Source organism: Mustela putorius, unplaced genomic scaffold, assembly GCF_011764305.1.
Source record: "Mustela putorius furo isolate JIRA1106 unplaced genomic scaffold, ASM1176430v1.1 tig00000785_pilon_pilon_pilon, whole genome shotgun sequence".
NCBI classification, from domain to species: Eukaryota; Metazoa; Chordata; class Mammalia; order Carnivora; family Mustelidae; genus Mustela; species Mustela putorius.
In genome coordinates, this window is record NW_025421480.1 from 8,138,458 (window position 1) to 8,161,058 (window position 22,601).

Here is a 22,601-nt window from a genome sequence, read left to right on the forward strand (position 1 = left end):
GGGTGGCTCAGTGGGTTAAGCCGCTGCCTTCGGCTCAGGTCATGATCTCAGGGTCCTGGGATCGAGCCCCGCATCGGGCTCTCTGCTCAGCGGGGAGCCTGCTTCCTCCTCTCTCTCTCTGCCTACTTGTGATCTCTCTCTGTCAAATAAATAAATAAAATCTTAAAAAAAAATAAAAAATAAATTAAATAAATAAATAAATAAAAAATGCAGACCTACATTCAGATTCCCAAAGAGCCCAGAAGATGGCCAGCGATGGAACAGTGGACCACGTCCATGGTCACCAGCTGGGCCAGGCTGCTTTCATCTCTCAGGTGCGTTATTGTCAAGGCTGGTCTCTGCTTCCGCCCTGCCCCCGCCGTCTCTCTATTCCATGTATCAGCTGCTCAAAAACCTCTAGGTGGCTCTTTATCTCACTTGGAGTAAAAGCCAAAGACTTTACATGGTCCACAGGCCCTGCTGGTGGCCCCCTAAGGCCACCTATTAACGATTCTTGTCCTCTGCAGCCACGTGACTTCTTGAGTTGCTGCTTCCCAAACAGCGTCTTCCCGAAGAGCCCGAAGTTCTCTTCCCAGAGCTGAATGCGTTGCTCCCTTGTTTGCTTCAGGTTTCAGCTGAGGTTTCACTGTAGCAAGGAGCCTTCCCCAACTACCGTACAAGATAATAACACCCCGTCCCTCCCCACATCTGTCCTCCTCAGCCCGCACTCACCAACTCTGCCATATTGGTTTATTCATTGACTCCCACTTGGTCGCCGCCACTGAACTATAAGTTCCAAGAGGGTGGACCTTCTTCTGTTTGGTTTGTTCTCGTATTCCTGACACCCAGAACAGTGTCTTTCCTTGTCTTAAGTGTGGAATGAATAAGTAAATGATACATATTTATGAGTGTGTTGAGGCGTTTCACTTCTTAGGCAGTGAATCCATCAGAGGAACAGAGCCCCCTCCGGGTGCTAAATGGAAGGGCGGGGTGCCAAGGGAAGGGAGTGCCATTGGCCACCAGCCATTGGCCCACACTAGCTGACAGAGGAACAGGTAGGTTCAGAGCCCGTAGGACCCACTGCCAGTGTCACAAGGTGCGACTTCTCTGGGAAAGGAGGCCCTCGGGAAAGTCCTGTGCGCCATATCTGTCTGTTCCTGAAGGGGGAGCCACTCAATGGTTTGTATTTCCTCCATCTTCTAGAGGTCACTTGAGTGCTCTGGTTGGTGCCATCAGTTGGTATGTGGGAAATGCAGTTCCCAGGTTTCCAGCCCCTGCCATTAAGGGGGACTGTACAAGAGTAGAGAACAGAGCTGACGTCCCATGGAAGGCAGGGAATGTCTACCCTCTTTGCTCTTCCTGCTTTATTCTCTTGAGTGGAAGAGTTGTTACATGGATCGCAGTATGTCAGACTTCTTGTCCCCTGTGAGTAATGTTCTACCTCAGATTTTCAAAACGTAATAGTTCTAAGCTAGAATTTACAGAGTTATCTATGTCCAACATTGTACTAAGCCCCTCACATAAATTACCCAATTTAGCCCTTGGGGGGTAGGCGTTATTATTCACCCTCTTTTAATAGGTGAGAAGATAAGTGAGAAAAGAGGAAGCGGAAGCTGAATAAGTTTGCACAGCTAGAATTTGATGTTGGAGTTTGGGTTTTTAACCCTTACATTATGCTGCCCTACACGGAATGTAAACACCAGTCCCGGGGATCACAGCCACATGAAGGCACACAAGGAGGAGAGGGTTTTGTAAATCTAGGTGAATTTGTCAATAACATAAAAAAAAAAGCAGCTGAATGTAGTGCTTGGGAACCTAAAAACACAATCCAGGGGGAGGACTCAAAAAGCATATCCTGTGCGCTCAAGGAGTCCTGGAATTACAACATCCCATGCTCACTGCCACAAAGAAAGAGGTAAGTAGAGAAAAACATGATTTGTGACTTGGAATTCTGATCCTCTCTGTGACATTCTAGCTTCTTTTTTGGTGTTGGGCATATCCTTCAGCTCTCTATGTTTACACTCTGCGCTGCATCAGTGTAAACGAAATAACTATGTGGGGCACCTGGGTGGCTCAGTGGGTTAAAACCTCAGCCTTCATCTCAGGGTCCTGGGATCGAGCCCTGCATCAGGCTCTCTGCTCAGCGGGGAGCCTGCTTCCTCCTCTCTCTCTTTGCCTGCCTCTCTGTCTACTTGTGATCTCTGTCAAATAAATGAATAAAATCTTAAAAAAAAAAGAAGAAAGAACTATGTTAAGCTTCCCTTTATACTCACTCACTATAAATTATTCTGAAAATCCAACTGTTACAGAGTAATGTCCTATGCAGGCATAGAACTGAACATTGGACTAGAGGACCATCCAGATGTCATTTAAAATTCATCAGTGATGGGCTTGCCTCCAGTCGTGAAGGAAGACAATTACACAGTCTGCTAGATTTCGTAGTCATTATATTTACCTTGAAAGCTTGCCTACACTTTCTTAACTTCAAATCCATCACTTTTCATTTTAATCTCCTCAAACGAGTATGTGTTCCTGTCTTTGTTCTCACCTCTAGAAATGGACTCACTGAAAACAGTCTTGTTTTACCACAGTTATTTTTAGACTTTATACATATTCTAGTTGCTTCGGTCTTCACTATTTAGTGATTTCTCCTAGATGCTTTGATTACTTGTGGTCATATATCAGATTGGTCTTTTGGGCTATAAGTTGTTCAGAACACAGTGTGGTGTTTGACATCAAGTGTGAAGTGAGTTGTTTTGCAGGAAAAGCAAAGCACTCAAATACTGATACACACTCACTTCCACCATAAACGTGTATTAGGAGCCACACCCGGGGCTGTCCTGAATGTGAGGGACTTGAACATTAAAGACATGGCCACTGGCCTTGAGGAGCTTACAGTGGGTATCATGCCCATAATTTTGAACTCTTAAATGCCTGTCTCAATCTTAATTTGGACAGTCTTGGCCACCATCTTGAACCCCAGCATTGCATTGTGGCTGGAGAACTCTAAGGGGGCTGGGGAGAAGGGCGAACGGAAGCAGACCATGGACAGCTCCTGCCCCGCCATGTTGTCCTGCAGCTGTATGCTTGGTGCTGGGTGATGAGGGAGGGGGGAACAGTTAAGACCACAGTACCAGCAGATCTGTAGAGAATGGCGTGGCTAAGCAGGACTTGTTAGGAAAAGCTTCCTGCGTGAAGTGGGCCTGTTTTACTGGAGCAAAAGTTTATTTTTTAATTTGAAGCCAACTCTCTCTCCCTTGTCTTTTAGGGAAAACTGCTCTCTAATTGTCAACCATTCCGAGTCAGGAGCTCAAAATCCACCTCCTTGATGTCGGAAGTTTGATGCTTTTGGCTTGCTTTTGTGCTTTTTGTTTTCTCACACTTCTGAGACTCTGAATTTTCACACATCTTCTTGCTTTCTTCGGGAGTGTTGGCAATACCTCTCAATTTAGCATGGCTCTGCAGTTCATGTGTTGTTTACTCCTCCTTAAAGATCTGTTGTTGAGATGACGGCTAAGACCAGAGCCAACACTTGGTCCCAGGCCTCCCTCCTTGTCTAAGGACTGGGGGCCATGCATCATAATTGGCAGCCTAAGGCCTTGGATCATGCCTTCTTTGCTGGGTGGTGGATGGGAAGGGCAGAGGGAGAAAGAGAGAATCTCAAGCAGACTCCATGCTTGGCTCGGAGCCTGACACAGGGCTCGATCTCTTGACCCTGAGATCACGACTTGAGCTGAAATCAGTCAAGATCCCATCGTTCAATCAACTGAGCCACCCAGGTGTGTTGGGTTGTGCTTTCAATCCACATGCCTGTGCTTATCTGGGAGATGAGATTTGTAAGATTTGCTACCAGAAAAGCGGTAATAAGTAATAACCTACCGAATAAGCCAAAGTCTCCAAAGGCGATTAGGTACCCAAGCCAGGGCTTCTATTCTTTGACACCTGGGTAGTTGTTGTTCTTTTTCTGAACTTTCTTCTCACTGGAAGGACTTTTTCTTTCTCTTTGTAGGCATTTGTGGTTCTGGGCTCATAATCAAGTTGCTTCTGTGGAAGCCAGTTGAACCAAAGCTCTATACAATTTCTTCTGCTCAGAGTAAAAGCCTCTGGTTTTTGTTATTGTTTCTTCAGTGGCTTGTGACTCAGTCCTCAGTGGCAGGGGTTTGGAAAAGCTCTCCAGAAGGACCCAGCGCACAGTAGGCATTCAATGACTGTCAGTTTTACTGGTGCACTCTGGGCAGCCCTGCTGTCAGCATTTTACCCTGCTGCCTGCTGTCAGGGGAGAGTCGGATTAGCCAGCGAAGCATCAACTGGGGTTTCTCTGGGCACATCGTTCTTCTCCTGGGACTTGCCTTCTTCATTCATTAATTCTTTGGGGTTTTTTGTTTGTTTGTTTGTTTTTGTTTTGTTTTGTTTTTGGAGATTTTATTTATTTATTTGACGGAGAGAGAGACAGGGGACACAAGCAAGGGGAGCGGGAGAGGGAGAAGCAGGCTTCCTGCTGAGCTGGGAACCCAATGAGGGGCTCGATCCCAAAACCGTGGGATCATGACCTGAGCTGAAGGCAGATGCTTAATGACCGAGCCACCCAGGTGCCCCAGTGGTTTCTTCGCTCTTAATGTGGGAGTGAGCAGGCTGCTGCTCTCGCAGGTGGCTGCCAGGAATTATAAACCAATAAAGGGATTGCTTAGCATATGGCTGAATGTCAAGGGCAATATAAATGCTTAATCTCATTTATTTAGTAGGAGTTGGGTGGCCACGTGAAGGTTGCTGTGGAAACCATAACTCCTGAATTCCCTGACACTTGTTGTTTTTAAATGAGGCCAAATCCTGTGATTTAAAAATATATATATTAGAAAAGTAATGGGAAGGATCACGGCTTGATCTCAATAGCAGCCTTTTTTTATAGAAACTGTGAGTTGCCACTGTCCCCTCACCCAGAGGTATCTGTCATCCAGTTACTCTCACTGGGTCCTTCTTTTTGTTCAAGGTCAGGTCTCCCATCCGGTCCACCCACCAGTCACCCAGCCACTCATCCATTGACTCCCCACTAACTTCCCCACCCATCCATTCATCAACCCATACACCCACTGACCCCTCCATCCACCCACCCACCCACCATACATTCTCCCGACCTGCACAGCCTCTCACCCATACACCTACCCATCCATCCATCTAGAAAAACTTCACTTCCAACTCATGAGCTAGAAATGAGCCCAAGTGCAAGTAATCAGAACTAGTGGTTTTGCAGGGAAGGCACAGCACTGAGAGGACGTCCTGGGTGATGGACAAGCCAGAGCAGAATTTGTGCAGCTGGTGCAACCAGAGGTAGAGGCAACAGAAAGAGTGGCTGCTAACATGAGCGTGGAGGTGTCAGCAGTTCAGAGGAGGACGAGAGTCTCCTCATGCTGGTACCCAGGGCTCCGGCAGTACACAGCTGGGAGACATCCATCAAGGGTTCAGGCAATGACAATACTGGTTAGAAACATTGGTTCTGATTTTAAGTCCTCTTTGGAGGAACTCTTGGAATGCCACACCTCCTGTAAGTTGCTCTCTTCTGCAAACACGATCTTCACGTGGCTCCCTTCCTTCCATTATGGCCTTCAAAGCTCTGCCCTGGGTTGTGTGTGCCTTTCTTCCCATCGCCACTTGTGGCTGGCTGGTGGCTCCTGGTCACTCCTGCACCTGGCGGTGCTCACACGGCTTGGGTACAGACAGCCCACTCCTCTTTTCCTCCATGACCTTGCTCTGACGGTTCCTTACTGAGATCCTAATACCACAACTCTTTTTAAAGCACACATTTCCAGTTTGTTTTCTGGCCCCTCAGTTCCCACCAGCAGTCAGCCAGGGTCTCCCGATGCCCTTCCCAGTGATGGGCTCCCCTCTGGCTGATTCACAATGTCCGCCGTGTGGGGGTTCCTGAATGGCACACGTGACGCCCTCTTTCTGGGGATTCTGCTTCAGAGGGTCATCATGGCCGGATCTCTTTGAAATCACATGCCATCTTCCTCCCACCAACCTTGTGTTAGAAACACTATTGCCACATCTTCCTTGTCCTGCAAACCAGCCTGGCTACCGCCACCTTCCTCCTTCGGTGTCCTTAGTCTCCAAGCCGAGCTTGCCCAGGGCTGGTGGCCAGGAATGGATTCCTCATTTTCATCCCCTTTTGCCTTGTCCAACACTTTTATAAAAATGGCTTTCTTGAGATAGATTTTACATATAATACAAGTCATCCGGCCTGGGTGGCTTAGTCAGTTAGGGTCTAAGTCTTGATTTGGGCTCAGGTGATGATCTCAGGGTCATGAGTTCGAGCCTGGCATCAGGCTCTGTGCTGGGCATGGAGCCTGCTTAAGATTCTGTCTCTCTTTTGCCCCATCCCCATCATGTGCTATAAATAAATAAATAAATGAATAAATAAATAAAATTTAAAAAGAAAACTCATCCTATTCATATGCACACTTTTGGTTTTGTTTTTCTAGATCACCACTCAGCAGTCTCCATCACCCTGTGAGATCCCTCAGGCCAGGTAAGCCCTGTCCCTCCCTGGTGCCCAGGCAACCACCCATCAGCTTTCTGTCTCTACTGCCTGTCCTTTGTGAGTATTTCACAGGGAAGCTGTCCGACAGGGCGGGTCTCTCAGGGGTACTTTCTTTCACTCAGCCTGTCCATCCCTTCCTTCTAGGGCCACTGACAATAGGTTCTTTCCACGCTGGGGCTACTGTGAGCAAGTTTGCTGTGTGCAAGCTTTTGCCTGGACGTATGTTTTCTTCATTTTTATTTTTTTCTCCTGGGTGGATACTAGGAGTAGAATTAATGGGCGGGACAGTAATTTCCTATTGAACTTTTTGAGAAATTGCCAAACTGTTTTCCAAAGTGGCCACACCATCTAACTTTCCCCCCAGCAGCGCCCGGGAACCCGCATTTCTCCATCTCCTCCGTGATGGTTTTTGATGTCAGCTGTTCATTGGTAGCTCATTGTGGCTTTTAATCCTCACTTCCGCAATGACAAATGCTGTTGAATCTAGTTTTATGTGCTTATTAAGCTGTTTGTCCACGTTTTGGGGGGTGAAATATATGTTCACATCTTTTGCTTTGGGATCAGGTTGTTTATTTTCTGATTATCAAATTAGAACATCTCCTCTTGCTCGTTACCTCCTAACAGGTACACCTGTCTGGAAAATTGGCGCCCTTGTGACCTCCCTGTCCCTTGTCTGATGTCTACCTTTTTGTAATCCCTGCTCCATCTTGCCCCGTCCCCGTCAAAGGCTCTTTCCCCCGGGGGGTCCCTTGCTGTTCCCTCTAGTGGGAGTATCTCACCCTTTTCTGACCTCCCCTGACTCTGTTTCCTTTGTCGTGCTGGGCTGTACTTGACCTGCCTGTAAGTTAAATGCTGTTCTAGAAATTTTAAATAAAAATGTTTCCCGGCACCCACGTGATGATGTTTGGCTCCAGCGCTGCCCTCACGTCATCAGACAAGTCATCCAACAGGTGCAGTTTTGTTTTACTACATGTCTGACTGTCAGACTGGACTGTCACAGTGTTCTTATTCCCACTTGTCACCAATGGGTTCTTCCTGGCTTTTAAGTGGGGACCAAAGACGGCTCTGGGTTTTTCCTTGGCCATCTCCCTTGGCTGGGTTTTTGTCTTGGGGCCAGCCACCTCACCTCTGGAGAGCTCTCAGTTCCCTCTCTTATAGTCCTAACTCTGAATTCAAGAAATTGTACAGATAAGTGAAGTATGATTAGTTTTTTCCCTTTTTTTGGTGAAGCGCTTGGAAAACCTGTTTTATTGTAAAATAGTTAATCACCGACATTCTCTACTCATTTCCCTCCTTGGCTTTGTTTGGTTTGGTTTGGTTTGTAGCCCGGTCTCAATTAAGTATGAAGGCGTGTGTGTGTGTGTGTGTGTGTGACTGTGTATGTGCCTGGAAATGTATGACCATGGGTGTTTGTGGGGCAGCCCAATTCTTTTTTTTTTTAAATTAAGTTTATTTCTTTTCAGCATAACAGTATTCATTATTTTTTCACCACACCCAGTGCTCCATGCAATCTGTGCCCTCCATAATACCCACCACCTGGTTCCCCCAACCTCCCACCCCACCCCCCACCACTTCAAGCCTCTCAGATTGTTTTTCAGAGTCCATAGTCTCTCATGATTCACCTCCCCTTCCAATTTCCCCCAACTCCCTTCTCCTCTCTAACTCCCCATGTCCTCCATGCTATTTGTTATGCTCCACAAATAAGTGAAACCATATGATAATTGACTCTCTGCTTGACTGATTTCACTCAGCATTATCTCTTCCAGTCCCGTCCATGTTGCTACCAAAGTTGGGTATTCATCCTTTCTGATGGAGGCATCATACTCCGTAGTGTATATGGACCACATCTTCCTTATCCATTCATCCGTTGAAGGGCATCTTGGTTCTTTCCATAGTTTGGCGACCGTGGCCATTGCTGCTATAAACATTGGGGTACAGATGGCCCTTCTTTTCACTACATCTGTATCTTTGGGGTAAATACCCAGGAGTGCAATGGCAAGGTCATAGGGAAGCTCTATTTTTAATTTCGTGAGGAATCTCCACACTGTTTTCCACAGTGGCTGCACCAACCTGCATTCCCACCAACAGTGTAAGAGGGTTCCCCTTTCTCCATATCCCCTCCAACACATGTTGTTTCCTGTCTTGTTAATTTTGGCCATTCTAACTGGTGTAAGGTGATATCTCAATGTGGTTTTAATTTGAATCTCCCTGATGGCTAGTGATGATGAACATTTTTTCATGTGTCTGATAGCCATTTGTATGTCTTCATTGGAGAAGTCTCTGTTCATATCTTCTGCCCATTTTTTTTTATATGATTGCCTGTTTTGTGTGTGTTGAGTTTGAGGAGTTCATTATAGATCCTGGATATCAACCTTTTGTCTGTACTGTCATTTGCAAATATCTTCTCCCATTCCGTGGGTTGCCTCTTTGTTTTGTTGACTGTTTCCTTTGGGGAAGCCCAATTCTTTACCTAATGATCAATCCCCTTCCTAAAAATTAAAACTTGTTCTAAATTCTTTTCTTATTTTAGAAATCTTTTTCTTATAATAATATTACATTTGTCGCTGCAAACAGAATTGGAAACTCCCAGAGAGCTATAATACTCTCAATATTTTGATGCTGGATTCTAGTCTTTTTTTCCCCTGATTATATACTTACACTGCATTATCAATGTACTGTACCGACTTTATGTTTTCAGTCCTAACACATCATCATTGTCTTTCTATTACTTCCATAAAATTCTTTTATGGAAATGTTCTTAATGGCTGCATAGTATTTCCTAATCTGAGGACAGCGTAAGTTATGAAAGCCGTCCCCTACAGATGCACATGTAGGTTGCTTTTCTTCCGTCACAATTATACACGGTGACACATGGGATGCCCTGATCTCTTTACAAAGCAGGTCACGTCTTGCGATAAGTGTCGGCATGGGTCATGGCTGTCCATCTGCTACCCAGCGTCCATGGGCTGGACACACACTGTCTAGTCTTCTTCTCTCTTTTCCATAACTGGTCTTCTCTTCCCCAGCCTGAAAGCAAAATAAAAATAGTGATAGAACATTTATCCCTCCAGCCACACAAATTTCGTTCAGCCCTTTCTCTTTCTCTACTCTTATCTACGGTCACCTTGGGACTGAACTCAAACTTGGAGGTTAACGTGAAAAGGAATTTACGAGGATAAAATGATTAGCGATTGAAATGATAGTCCAAGAGTGGAAAGCCTTCCTTCACTTGCAGGGTGACAACCATCCTCTAACACTACAGTAGTGACCAAGCACGAAAATGAAAATTACCAGCTTGCTGATGACTCTTTGGCAGCCCACAAATGATCATATGGTCCCTGGAACGCCAGTAGATCAAATGCAAATATTGTGTGCATAGTCATCAAGAATACCACATGGGCAGTGTAAGCTGTTTTAATTATCTGTCAAGGAGAAACTCAGCGGCCTCTGGCACAGGCAGTGAGCCCACCGGTTCTGCTGGCATGTTTGTGTCCGAACCATTGTGGAAGTTATTTCAAAAGAAAAGTATTAAAGAGAAGGGGAGTCTGTTATCTGTTGCCCTCTGATTAGCAATTAGAAGTGGCCAGCCTCATTTTGTTTTTGTTTTTGTTTGTTGTAATTTTTGATTTATTCTTTTAGACTTTCAAAAATACAGTGCCATAATATAGTGTAGTTATAAAATTTATGAGCCACTTGTCCCTGAGATATAAATAATGAGAAAGCTAAACTGCATTTTTGGACAATGTAAAAGTCACCTGAAACGTTCCCAAAGAAGTTACGTCCACTTCATAACTAAGGAGTGAGGAATATGGAATAGGAATTTCATTCTTAGCCAAGTGATAGACCTTAGTGTTTTTTTTTTTTTTTTCATTTTGTACTCGTGGATGTAACAGGGAGATATTGTTTCATCCAGGGGTATCAGTAGAATAAATAAATTGGTGTTTAGAGAAGCACTCAGTTTTTAGAAGCTAGTATGTAATTTCTTCATTCATAAAATAAGGTGTGTGTGTGTGTTTTTGAAGTAATGCTGTTAATGTCCTTGAATGTGAAAAGGTAAGATCTATCTAGACAGATAAGTCTGTCTAGATAGATTTGTCTGTCTGTCTATCAGTGAAGGGTCTAGTTGCATCATTAGAATCCTTCGGTCCGACAGAAAATAAAATAGTTAGACTCTTGACACTTGATCTTAGCCAAAAGGCCAAGAAATGATATACAGTTAGATTCTTTAAAGACTTAACTTTTTAGGCTGCTAATTCACAGAATAAAAACCCTTGAAGCTACAGGAATTCTAAAAACCTAACATAGACTTGAAAAAGCCACCATTAAGACTAAAATTGGGGAGTATTTTATATATACAATTGAATTCCCTAAAGAAAACAATTACAAGCTGGATAACAGCAACAACAAAAAGCCTATTTAAAGGCATGGGAGAGTGGCCAGAAGTAGGCAGTGGCCAGAGGGGAGTCCAGGGTTCAGTCTCTGAATGAAGTATTATATGGATCTGTTCAAGTCTGCTGGGCACAGTGGCTATAACTCGAGGAGAGAGCCAGTCTTTCTGGTGTGAGGCATTCCCCTGGTGGAGTTAAGGGCTGTGGCTGGAAAAGGAGAAGAAAAATCTTGGAAAGGAGAGAAGCAGCCCTAAAATTTGCAATTTCCCAAAGTCATTGGCTGATATTTTTGAATTTTGTATACATGAGAGAGCTACAGGAAGTCAGGGAAAAGTAGTATCCTAAAGCTGGAAGAATTGATTTCAGCTGCTGTCACTACAGGGGAGCAGAGTCTGGCTGTAAATCCCAAGCAAGAGGGTCTGGCAAACATTTTGGGCTTTTTACTGAAATGCTAGATGCTCTCCACTTTAGGGGTAAAGAATAGGTCTCAGGACCAAGGAATTTTTCTTAGATATATCTAAGCTACAACCGACATAGATCTAGTCTAACAAAGCATAAAGCCAAGTTGCTACAAGTTTAAGGTGATCCACCACTAGCTTAGCTGCTTGTTGCTAGAACAAAATGGATACTCTTCAAAGGAAGATAGCACAATCTAGCAACTCTATGATGTAATGTCCACCATATTCAGCAAGCAGTTAAATTTTATTGGCTATCAGATATGAAAAGAAACAAGAAGACGGGATTCAGAGTCAAGAGAAAAATCAGTTCATAGAGAGTGACCCGCAAGTGAGCCAGATGTTGGAATGAGCAGATAGGAAATTTTAAAGCTGCTCTCATGACTATGTTCAAGGATTTAAAGGAAAAAGAAGCCGATAAATGGAAACTATATATGTATGTATGCATGTATTAAAAACCACAATATCTGAAATAAAGAATTTACTGGATATTCTTAATAGAGACTGGAGATAGCAGAAACAATGCTTAGTGAACTTAATAAAGGATCTGCAGAAATTATCCAGATTGAAGAATTGAGGGATAAGGATAATATTAACAAATAGAGCCACTCAGTAACTTATGAGACAATTCACGTAGTATAAAAATATCCATGTAATTGGTCTCCCAGAAGGAGAGGAAAGAGAGAATGGGGCAGAAAGTAATTTGAATAAAAAAATGGCTGAAATGACCCCAAATTTGGTGGAAAAGCTTCTAGATTAACTTACAGTCCTAGAAATTCAGCAAACCTTACCCAGGATAAGTACAGAGAGAACCACATCTAGGAGCGTCATAGTCAAATTGTTGAGAAGTAATGGTAAAGGGAAAATCTTTGAGCATCCTGAGGCAAAGGACATATACTACACAGAGGGAATTCCTATAGGTTTGCTGTTGATCTCCATTCAGAAGCAAAAAAGGCTGGGGTGTCTAGGTGGCTCAGTTAGGTAAGTGTCCAAATCTTGTCTTTGGCTCAGGTCACTGTCACAGGGTCCTGAAATGGAGTGGGGCTGCACGCTTAGCAAGAATCTGCTTAGGATTCTTCTTCTCCCTCTGTGTCCCTCCCCCCTTCTCTCTCTCTAAAAAATAAAAGAAAAAACCTACACTTAACATTTTCTAGTTTCATTAAAAGACAACATGTTTAAAATAAAATTGTTAAGACTGCACTTTGGGTTTTATAATGTATATAGATATAAAATTTATTTAAATAGTACAAAAGAGGGAGGTAAAATGCAATTTACTCTTGCGAGTTTCTTACATTTCAGTCGAAGTGGCGCAATATTAACACTAAGTGGCCCATGATGAATTAAAGATGCACATTATAATCATTAGAGCTCAAAGGCCAGTAGACAGATGAAAGCACCCCCACCCCCATCCGCCCGGGCCGCTGCGGGAATATTCAGTTAACAAAGAAGAAAGCAGGAGAGACAGGAATGAACAACGGAGTACAGACAGAATACAGACCCGTACCCAACAACATGAAGGTCAGAAACTTTATAATAAGCGACAAAAGCCAACCGCCATAGAATGCAAACTTCCTGGGGTCCACGAATAAAAAGTTCAAGATCAGGCAAAACTAACCAATGGAGATGGAAATCAGTGCAGAAAGGCTGGGCGCGAGGCGTGGGGACGGCCTGGGAAGAGGCAAGAGAGAACTCTGCAGGAGCGGACATTTATACCTTAGACCGAGGTGGTGGCTTATTTGGGAGCCTAGATTTACCCAGATTCACAGAATTGTACCCTTAAGATTTGTGCATTTCACTGGGTGCAACTGTTAGGTCCATTTTTAAAAGCCTCAAACCAACTCAACTCTCCGGCGGGGCTTCGGGTTGGAAACTGTGCTCAACAGAGGGCGCTCCGAGCCCGCCAAACGCACTTGGGGGACCCAGCTACTTGGGGATGCAAAGCGGACCAGCTCCGGTCTCCGTCTTCAAGGTGGGTCTCGCAGCTCCGCGACAGTTCTCCCTCGACACCCCACCTCCGCACCCCACCCCCTACCACGGCTTCAGGGGCTGGTGCATTTCAGGGGGGCGCACGCTGCTGTTCCGCAGAGGCGCCGCGCCGAGCGGATGGCGGGGCCGTTTCCCCGCGGCCCCTCCGCGGAATACAGATGTGGCTGGGAGCTGCCGTGGGCCGCCTCGAGGCGTACCTACCCCCCTAAGGTCCTCTCTCTCGATGTGATCGCTTTTAAATTGGAAGCAGGAACGTCATGGAAACTTCCATACTGCTCTCGACATCTTCATTTTGACCTTCTTACCTCGCTTTGGTGGCTGTGAAATCTTCCCACGCCAGGGCTGCGGCGGGAGGGGGGCGGTGGCGGCGGGAGGGAGGCACAGAAGGAATTTTCCCCGAGCAGGGCGGGAGGGGCGTTGCCCCAGGCTTTCAGCACCCCCAGAAGGTTGCCTTCCTGCCCCCTCCTTAGCTCAGAAAGAAGCCAGAGGCTGGAAAGCCCCCAAAGTCTTTGACGCCCTCGCCCACCCCCAGGCCGGTGTCCCCGGGCGCGGAGATGCCATTACACCTCACGTGATCCCCGCGCTGGGCCGGTCCTTCTCGAGGCGTCTCGCGGGGTGTTAATTAAAGGTCACAACAAAACAGACCTGCCGGCTCACCGGGAGAAATGTCCTCCCGGGAAATGAAAAATGACACCCTGGAGCAGCCACGTGTGGAGCCTGGCATATGCCGGTTTCCTGCACTCCACGGCGCTGCGCCGGGGGTGGCGGGGGGGATCGGACAGGGGGCGGTGGCTGGGGGCTCCCGGGGCTCAGGCGCGGGAAGAAAGGGAAGGAGAGGTGCCGAGCGAGGAGCGATTCCGGAGCGGCGGGGCGAGGTCACCCCGCACACACCCCCTTTCCAGGCCGGCGCTGTGCGTGTGCACCGCGGCGAATCCCTCAGTTTCCCCTGCCCGGTGGCGGCCGGCCTGGTCCCGGGCTCACCTGGGCCAGCTTGGGCGGCTCGGCACGCTGCAGCTTGGGGCGCGCGGGGCGGGGGGCGAAGGCCCCCGGCCCTTGGCTGTGGCTAGGTGGGTGTCCCCCTCCCCCCCCCCCCCCACCCCAGCCGGCCTGGGGGCTGGTAGGGCAATTCCAGAAAAGGTTTGCAGGGCAGGTCTAGGAGAACAAAGGGCGGGGGGTGGGGGGAGGACCCGGCATGTTTGCGGACTTGTTTGTGACTCAGTCCCTTTTACACGGCGTTTCAAAGGCAGAACTGCAAGCCTTGCCAGGAAGAGAAAGAACTTGGGGGCGGGGAGGCTCGGGCGCATTTCGGTCCAGCCCTCTCGCTCGGCGCTGCCCCTCCGCGCCAGGCTCGCGCAGTGGCGTCTCATTAGGGCCCTGGCCGCGGGCCACTCTCCCGTAACTTCCCCGCAAGGGGCGAGATTTACGACCCCCCGCCCCCAGCCTCGCCTCGCACTGTCAGGCGCGCGCGCCGCAACATAAAATGGATCCCGGCCGGCGCGGCGGCGGCAGGCAGGCGGCGGGCTCCCGGGCGGCGGGGCGGCTGTTCCCGAGGCTCCGCGCTGCGCCCGGGCGCACACGCGCGCGCTGACCGCGGCGGCGACCCGGGCCACGCCGAGCCGCGTCTCCCTGCGCTCGCGGAACTGTCAGGCCGAGCGGGCCGGCGGATATTGGCTCCGCGACGCGCCGAGGCTCCTCCCCGAGTCTGGATCCTTATATTTTGGGAGAATTTCTTTGAACTCAGTTACCGAGCTCCGTGAAGGAGGCAAGTTCCCAGCGCCGGCTCGCCGGCGGGAGGCGAGGCGCGGCGAGGGCTCGCCCACCTTCCCCGGCAGCTGCGTGTGCCTGGCGGCCCGCCTCGCTTCCCTCGTGGAGGAAAACGGAGCCACCTGGCCGAGGAGAATGCCAATTATCTGGATGTGACCGTGCAAAGGGAGCGTGTGGCTGGAGGAGGCAGAAGAGGATGAGGAAAAGCATTATTTGAAGAGAAGAATAAACCACCCACTCCAGCCCGTTCTGCAAATTTAGTGCTATCACTTCTGGGCTCCATTCGCTTTGATTCTCTCCCTCCCCCCAATTAAGAAACCTTGACTTGAGGGCCAAGAGGCAGCCCTCGACAACGGGGGGACCCTTCTGGGTTGGAAGACCTTTTGGATGTAGCGTTGGTGGAACGTTTAGACACTCTGCTCTGCAAAAGCCACCATGAATTCGGTAGCCGGGAATAAAGAGAGGCTGGCGGTCTCCAGCAGGGGGAAGAAATACGGGGTAAGTTGGGACGGGCACATTGCGGAGGCGCGTTACCAGACCGCCCCACCCCTCGGCCGGGGTCCCCCTTCCCCGGCGCCGCGCGGCCCCGCAGGGCGGCCCCGAGCTCTCCTGCCGCTGCGGAGGCGCCTCCGCCGGGCGGGCAGGGCGTGCGTGCACGGAGGCGGGTCGGCCGCCAGGACGCCCGCACACTGGCCTGGCCCCCGGAATTTTCCCAGTCCTCGCGTTCCCGGCGGTTCCCGCACCCCTAACTTTTGTGGCATTCGTGCACTTCAGGCAGAGTTAAGCCGAATTGGGCGGGGGGGAGGGGTTGTCTATGAATTCTCTGCCGTCCCTCGGGATCAGTGCCCTGGAGCCGGGGGAGCCTTGCATTTACCTTCAGGATCCGGAGGGCAGTACCCTGAATGAATACAAATCCAGATGCCCCCTACCCCGCCTCCGCCCCCGGCATAGCGTCTTCCCGGATCTTGAACCTGGGCTCTTTCTGGGATGGGTGTCGGGTTCAAAAGCGCCGGGCGCGGACTGTATGAGTTCCCCTTGCAGGAAGCATGGGAAGCCCCTGAGCGAGCCCTCTCCTCCCGACCCGAGGAGGGGTCCGCCGGCGCCCGGGAAGCCGGGACCTACTCGAGGACGATTAACGGGGCAGATGGAGGCAGATTCGGCCGCCGAGCTCCCAGCGGTCCCGAACGCGCGCTCCTTGGCGCTCTGCCCGGCCCTCGGGGGCGCGCGTTTCCCCGGCCGGCGGGAGGACGCCCCCGGCCCGGCTTGGCCCGGGGGCGCGGCAGCCCGCCGCCCTGCGGCCCCTGACTCGGCACGTCTCCCCGCAGGTGAACGAAGTGTGCTCGCCCACCAAGCCCGCGGCGCCCTTCTCCCCCGAGAGCTGGTACCGGAAAGCGTACGAGGAGTCGCGCGCCGGCAGCCGGCCCACCCCCGAGGGCGCGGGTTCGGCGCTCGGCTCGTCGGGGACCCCGTCCCCCGGCTCGGGCACCTCGTCCCCGAGCTCCTTCACCGGCTCCCCAGGCCCCGCCTCCCCGGGCATCGGCACCAGCTCGCCGGGCTCCCTGGGCGGCTCGCCGGGCTTCGGCACCGGCTCCCCGGGCTCGGGCAGCGGCGGCGGCTCCTCCCCCGGCTCGGACCGCGGCGTCTGGTGCGAGAACTGCAACGCCCGCCTGGTGGAGCTGAAGAGGCAGGCGCTGAAGCTGATCCTCCCGGGGCCCTTCCCCGGCAAGGTGAGCCCGCGCGGGGGGGCAGGCGGGAGGGCGGCCCCGGGGCGGGGGCGACCGGGGCGGGCGGCGGCCGGAGGGGCCCCGGGGGGCGAGCCCGCGCCTCTCCCTCGCCGGGTCGGCCAGGGGCGCAGAGCCGGGAGGTGTGCCCAGGCCTCTCCACCCACTGGGTATGCCCCAGCTCATCGGTCCTGCTGCCCTCCACTCCCCGCACTCGCTGGCACCTGCCATTGGACCTGCGCCTGGCGCCCTCCCCGGGGACCCTCTGCCCGCGCGCCGCCCACCTTTGCGGTGCGGCAGGCCCGGGAACGGGCGACACCTGCTCGTGGGGGGGGGGCTTGTTTTCTGCCTCGCGCCGGCACTGTGGCCGGCTCCTTAGAGTGTCCTCCCCACGGCCCCCCGCGATGCTTACGAACAGGCCGGTGGGAGTGGTAGACGCAAGCTGATACTTAGGGCTTGGCGTGTCCCATGGCCTCTTCGTGGGTCTTCGTTCCCAGATGACAAAAACGGAAACTCGTATTCGAATGCCCCCACGTCCCGGCTGACATCCCGCGTGTGCGCCCGAGGGGCATCGGGGGGCGGGAGCGCCTGGGAGCGGGGCTACTTCGCAGACGGCTCAGCACATTGGCCCCTCCGTGCGGTGTGCGGGAGCCTCCAGAGTGTAACACAATGCGATTGTATTTGCACTCTTGGGTCCAAGTACTATCAAGTGATAATATTTACTCTTCCACTTCAAAGAGTTTTTATCAGTGGTTGGAGAGAAATATTGAGAAAACAGTGCATAGCTGTGGGGGTTTCCGACACTGCTCCGTGGCATTTTCTGATTTGTATTTCTGTGACTTTTGAAATGGCATACTGTGATTTTTGAGTCGTGAAGTCTAGCAGTAACTGCGTCTGCTTGCCTCTGTCTGCAAATCCAAATTCACACACATCAATGTTTTCCCAGGCAAGGGTTAAATTAAACAAATACCCACAGAAGTTGTAAAAATTTTACATGTGGAAAATTGCCACCCAGAGAATTGGTTTTATGAAGCCCCAATTTATCCCAAGAATAATTAACTTGTGGATTGTTGTCAGGATGCCATTTTTGTAGTTTGATAATAAATCTGTCCAGACTCCCCGGGGAAGGATCTCAGGAAATCGAAAAGCTTATTTTATAGTTGCATTCTGTATTCTCCAATTTAACACTGCTTCATTCACACTTTTATTTGCTCTTTTGATCATTTATCAAAAATCTCTGACTTTCTGCTGCCTTCAGGGCACTGTGTTAGGCACAGCAGCGAAATAACAGCCCTCATCCACATGGAGCTTATATTCTAACGGAGGATACAAACCACAAAATGCACCATTCAGAATTTGCTCCCATTGCCTTAAGTGCTTGAGAGGTAGCGTGTGGGGCGCTGTGAGATGATAAACCAGACTTGACCCTCTGATGAATTTTGAAAAACCTTGGTTCTTAAAGTTACCATCCAATGGGTGGCAATCCTAGTAAGATGCAGTGTACCGAAGCATTCTAGAACATTCTCTAGGAACCATTCTTATAACAGTTTATTGGTTGGTGTTGTAGTATTTCCGTGTGCAAAGGTAAATCAAAATCTGCTCTTTTCATGCAAATGGAGGAAGGGAAGGAAACCTATAGGAAGAAGAAATAAATGTTTGCAACTCAAATACCTCCATCCTGTGTTGTGACAAAGTTGATTTGGGGTTTTGTTGGAAGCACCTGGGAAATCCATTCCCGGTGTTACAGTTCAATATATTTACCAATTGTGTTTACCTGATGAAATTAAAGTGATCCTAGGAAGCCGGTTGGGGGGTCTCTGAACTCAGTGCTCTGTGCCAGCTCACAGTCACGCGGGCATGTCTGGGGGACAGCTGTCAGGCACCGGGAGGTCACATGGGGTCATTTGCAGGCACACATCAATATCGCCCAGGACCACAGTTGCCTGGGGGCGCAAGACTTAGCCAGAAACAACAGTGACCTGGATTGTCTCCTCCTCAGTCAGGAGGTGTGGGGCCTCAAGGTTAGCTCTAAGTCTTCTGTGCATCTCTGGGAATAATTAAAAAAACTAAAGCTTTTTTTTTTTTCCTTCTTCTTTAAATATTGGTACCCTCAGATGAGGTACAATTTCCACTCCCCTTTTAAAGCCTGTGAGATTCTAAGGAAACACATGCTGTGTTCTCTTGAACAGGATGGATGGAGGCCACAGAATTCGGACATTAGGCCTCCCTTCTTCCCAGGGCTGGGTTTATGAGCTCTCTATGGACCTCGGTAGCCCTCTGGCACCAAAAGAGTTAAATTTCATTAGCCCAGGAGATGCCACTGTGACTCCAACATGCAGTTTGCCCTGGAGAGTAAGCATCTAGAAGATGAAGGCATGTTCTTGAGGGGAAATTAGCAAAAATCATCATTGTAATTCACTTAAGACACCTAACGGAATTTGGGAACTATTTTTTCTTTTTTTAAAAGATTTTATTTATTTATTTGACAGAGATCACAAGTAGGCAAAGAGGCAGGCAGAGAGAGAGAGGGGAGGAAGCAGACTCCCTGCTGAGCAGAGAGCCAGATGAGGGGCTCAATCCCAGGACTCTTGAGATCACGACCTGAGCCAAAGACAGAGGCTTAACCCACTGAGCCACCCAGGCGCCCCTGGGAACCATTTTCTTAAACGGAGTTCTAAATTCTACTAGGTGGTATGAAAAGTCTCCTAGGTGGGCATTTAGAAGTCAGAGGCAGACTAGCACATTCGGGAATCTTCTTATTTATTTGGTTTCAGTTCTCTCTACTGCTGATTTATTTTGTGACCTTGAGTAAATCCGTTTTTGTCCACATTTATAAGTTTCTTTGGAGAAAGACGTGGGGCTGTTGATGATTATTAATTAGCCAAGACACTGTTAGGTTTATGTTTTATAGAGTTAGGTATTTTTTTTTTTCAATCCAACATTATCCATTTTTTAGTTTCTAATTTCATCACATTTTCCAAATATCATCCAGCGGTAGGAGTCCTCACCCCGCGCTGTTTGTAGGTAGCAAGCCCTGTCGAACCCCACCCCCCCCCCAGTTTTGTCTTGGGGACAGTTGGTTAAGGAGGGGAGGAGAAATGCTGGTGAGCTCATCTGGGAGGGGTGTGTGGCTGATCTCAGCCAGCTCTGGTGGCCTGCAGAGTGACCGCCCGTATTCTGAGCCCTCTTAGGAGTCACGTGACCACAGGAGCCCAGGGCTTTGGGGTGGAAGGTAGCAGCTGGCCTCTGAGGTTTCTGGGCGCAGGGCGGGCATGGTGTTAACTGAGGCAGGAAACGGGAGCAGTTCCACACTTGGGAGGGGCTCGGAGAGAAAGGTGCTCAGGGGTTTGGTTTTCCTTGCACTGAGTGTGAGGTTTCCGGAAAGAGGCAGGGAGTGGAGGCAGATTGAGGAATAGGACAGGCTCTGCAGTGTAGAAACAGCAAGCGTGATCTCTTGCTCCTGTTGATGTTCTGGATTTGCCTCTTCAAATGACAAGTTACCTGGTGAGTAAACACTTGTGTCTGGTGGCGGATTGTAAAACCTTTGGATCGACTTCTACTACCTGCGTCGTCAGGTCAAAATAAAAAAGAAAAAACACTCGCTGGGTTTTATACCACATCTTTTTTTTAGGGTTGGAAGTAGAAGGGAGAAGTAGAAGATGAAAGAATGTTGGTTTGTGAAGTGTTGGGATTTGGGGTAAACACGGTCTGTCTGCCCCTGGCAGCGTCCCCACGTGTATTTCGCATCCACGGGCACGAGTGTCTTTGCGGTTTTACGCACAGTCAAGCCACCAAGCAAAAATAAGGGCCAAGGAACGGATCTCCCATTTTCGGGCTCACCTTGATCATTCGGGGAACTGAATGGAACTTTTGAATTGACACTGAGTCCTAAGAAACATCAGCCCGAAGGAATTCCCTGGAGTAGGTGGAAATGTTCCAGATTGGCAGAAGGGTCTCGGACATCTGATCATTTCCAGATCAACACAAGAAAATCTTTTATTTGAAAAAAAAAAAAAGTGTCCAGCACTATATTGCTATCTGATTTTTTTTCTCAGTCAAGTATTCTAGGCCCATTTATGTCCCGGAAATATCAGGAAGATTAGCCAGTCGTACTGAAAAGGGTGGCCAGGAATCACAGAGATGAAAGAAAGGAATGTGTCAGAAGGGTTTAAAAACACCAAACGTAGACTGTAAATAGCCAGAGTCCAAGTAAGTCTAGACTTGGGGAATATGTGTGTGTGCATGTGTGTGTGTGTGTCTGTGTGTGTGTGCGCGCGCGTGCACATGTGTGTGTATATTTCTGTATTTTCCCAGCTCCAAGACGGCTATGAAAAAATAACTATGGAAAGTTTTCTCCAAAAGCCATGGTGCAACTCTTTATAGATACAATACAAATTGCATTTTAAATGCTTATTAGTTAGGAGAGATGTTTATCTGAAATCCTTTCAAGAACACATGGTGATTTTCAGAATACGTGCTTTGAGCCTTTTTCCGTTTCAGAAAGATTTTCAGTCCAAGATCAGCTACTAGATAATATCAGTCGTGAGAACATTCCGGAAATATGTTAGGGGTTCTAAATGCCCTCCCAGCGGAGACCCGTGAGTGGCAGTCTCTTCCTTTGGGCTTAGCAGGCTATGGAATAATGGCATTTCATTCCACCAGACTTTTAATTGTGAACCAACATGGTCAGTTTTTATAGTGACTTAATTCACTTTGTGAAAATCCCTGGGCTGTAGTAATGTGTCCCGCACGCCTCGCAGATAGGATTATTGCATTAGAAATGTGATTTTTAAATGGCTGAGGCTAGTAACTTGTCAGCATTTGGAAGGATCAAGTCAATAAAATTTAGGCAACATGAGCTGCTCTTTGGCATGTCCGCGATTGCGCCGTTCATGAACTAATCCTAATGGTGATGGTGATGATGCTGATTAGGAACAGCTAGCAGTTACCGGCCTTGGTATGTGCTGGGCGCTGTACTTGGACCCCCGCTCCCCACCCCCGCAATCCATTAGCTCTCCTATAGCAAAGTGGAGACAAATGCAGTCTTGTTACCCGGGAATTCCAAGTGATCGATGTGGTTCGGGTCACAAAAAAGGAAGCATGAGTAAAGGTGCAAGGAACAGAGAAATCCAAGGAAGCCGTCTCCCCCAGACCCCGTGATGAGGGTCACTGTTAGGGTAACTGCCTGAGTGGGAATCCACCCCCACCTCCGACCTGGAGAGACAGAGTTTGGATTATTTTTCCTGGGCTTACAGATGGTAGCATCACTTTGGGGGGTGGGAAAAATATGTGGGGCTGTCAGGATGGGGAGTTGAATAATTTTCTTGGCTGGAGTGTAACGCAGGGAGTGGGTGAGGAACTGCCTCATATTTCTTCTAGTCACTCGCTTGAGACTCCTCTGTTGCCTGCCCTTTCTGGAAAACCCTATCGGATGGGGGCGGGAGGAGGCTCCGGTGACCTCCGGAGGGGAAGCGTTCTCCAGGGGAACGTCTCCGAGCCAGGTCTGTAGGGCTGCCAGACTCCAGCTCTGTTCTGTCCTGGCAAAGGTTGCAAGTTGGCTGGTGTCTGTCAGGGTTCCCAGTCTCTTTTCAGGAATACAAATTGGTTTCGTTTTTACTATCTTGAGTCACAGGCTGACCTTAGCATCTTTTCTTTACCCTTTTTTTTTTTTTGAACCCTCCTGTATGGTCTTACTGTGGCAAAGAAGCACGAATTCTATGGGTTCTCACTCATCTCTCATACTTTTGAGCACCTCTGAAATCCCGCAGAGGGC

At 49.1% G+C, this 22,601-nt stretch overlaps 1 protein-coding gene and 1 long non-coding RNA gene across 2 annotated transcripts in view; both read left to right on the forward strand.

Moving 5' to 3' along the window:
• Positions 1 to 6,453: 6,453 nt before the first annotated feature.
• Positions 6,454 to 7,407, forward strand: LOC106006237. Its single transcript, XR_006608021.1, has 2 exons — positions 6,454 to 6,502; positions 7,139 to 7,407. It is a non-coding gene; the product is annotated as an uncharacterized LOC106006237 (long non-coding RNA).
• Positions 7,408 to 14,645: 7,238 nt separating this feature from the next.
• The window catches only part of KIF26B (kinesin family member 26B), a 409,198-nt gene continuing 401,242 nt past the window's right edge, over positions 14,646 to 22,601 (forward strand). The window contains exons 1-2 of the mRNA XM_045084746.1: positions 14,646 to 15,605; positions 16,433 to 16,834. Coding sequence (XP_044940681.1) covers positions 15,543 to 15,605; positions 16,433 to 16,834 — 465 coding nt within the window. The 5' untranslated portion in view covers positions 14,646 to 15,542. The remainder of the gene's footprint in view (positions 15,606 to 16,432; positions 16,835 to 22,601) is intronic.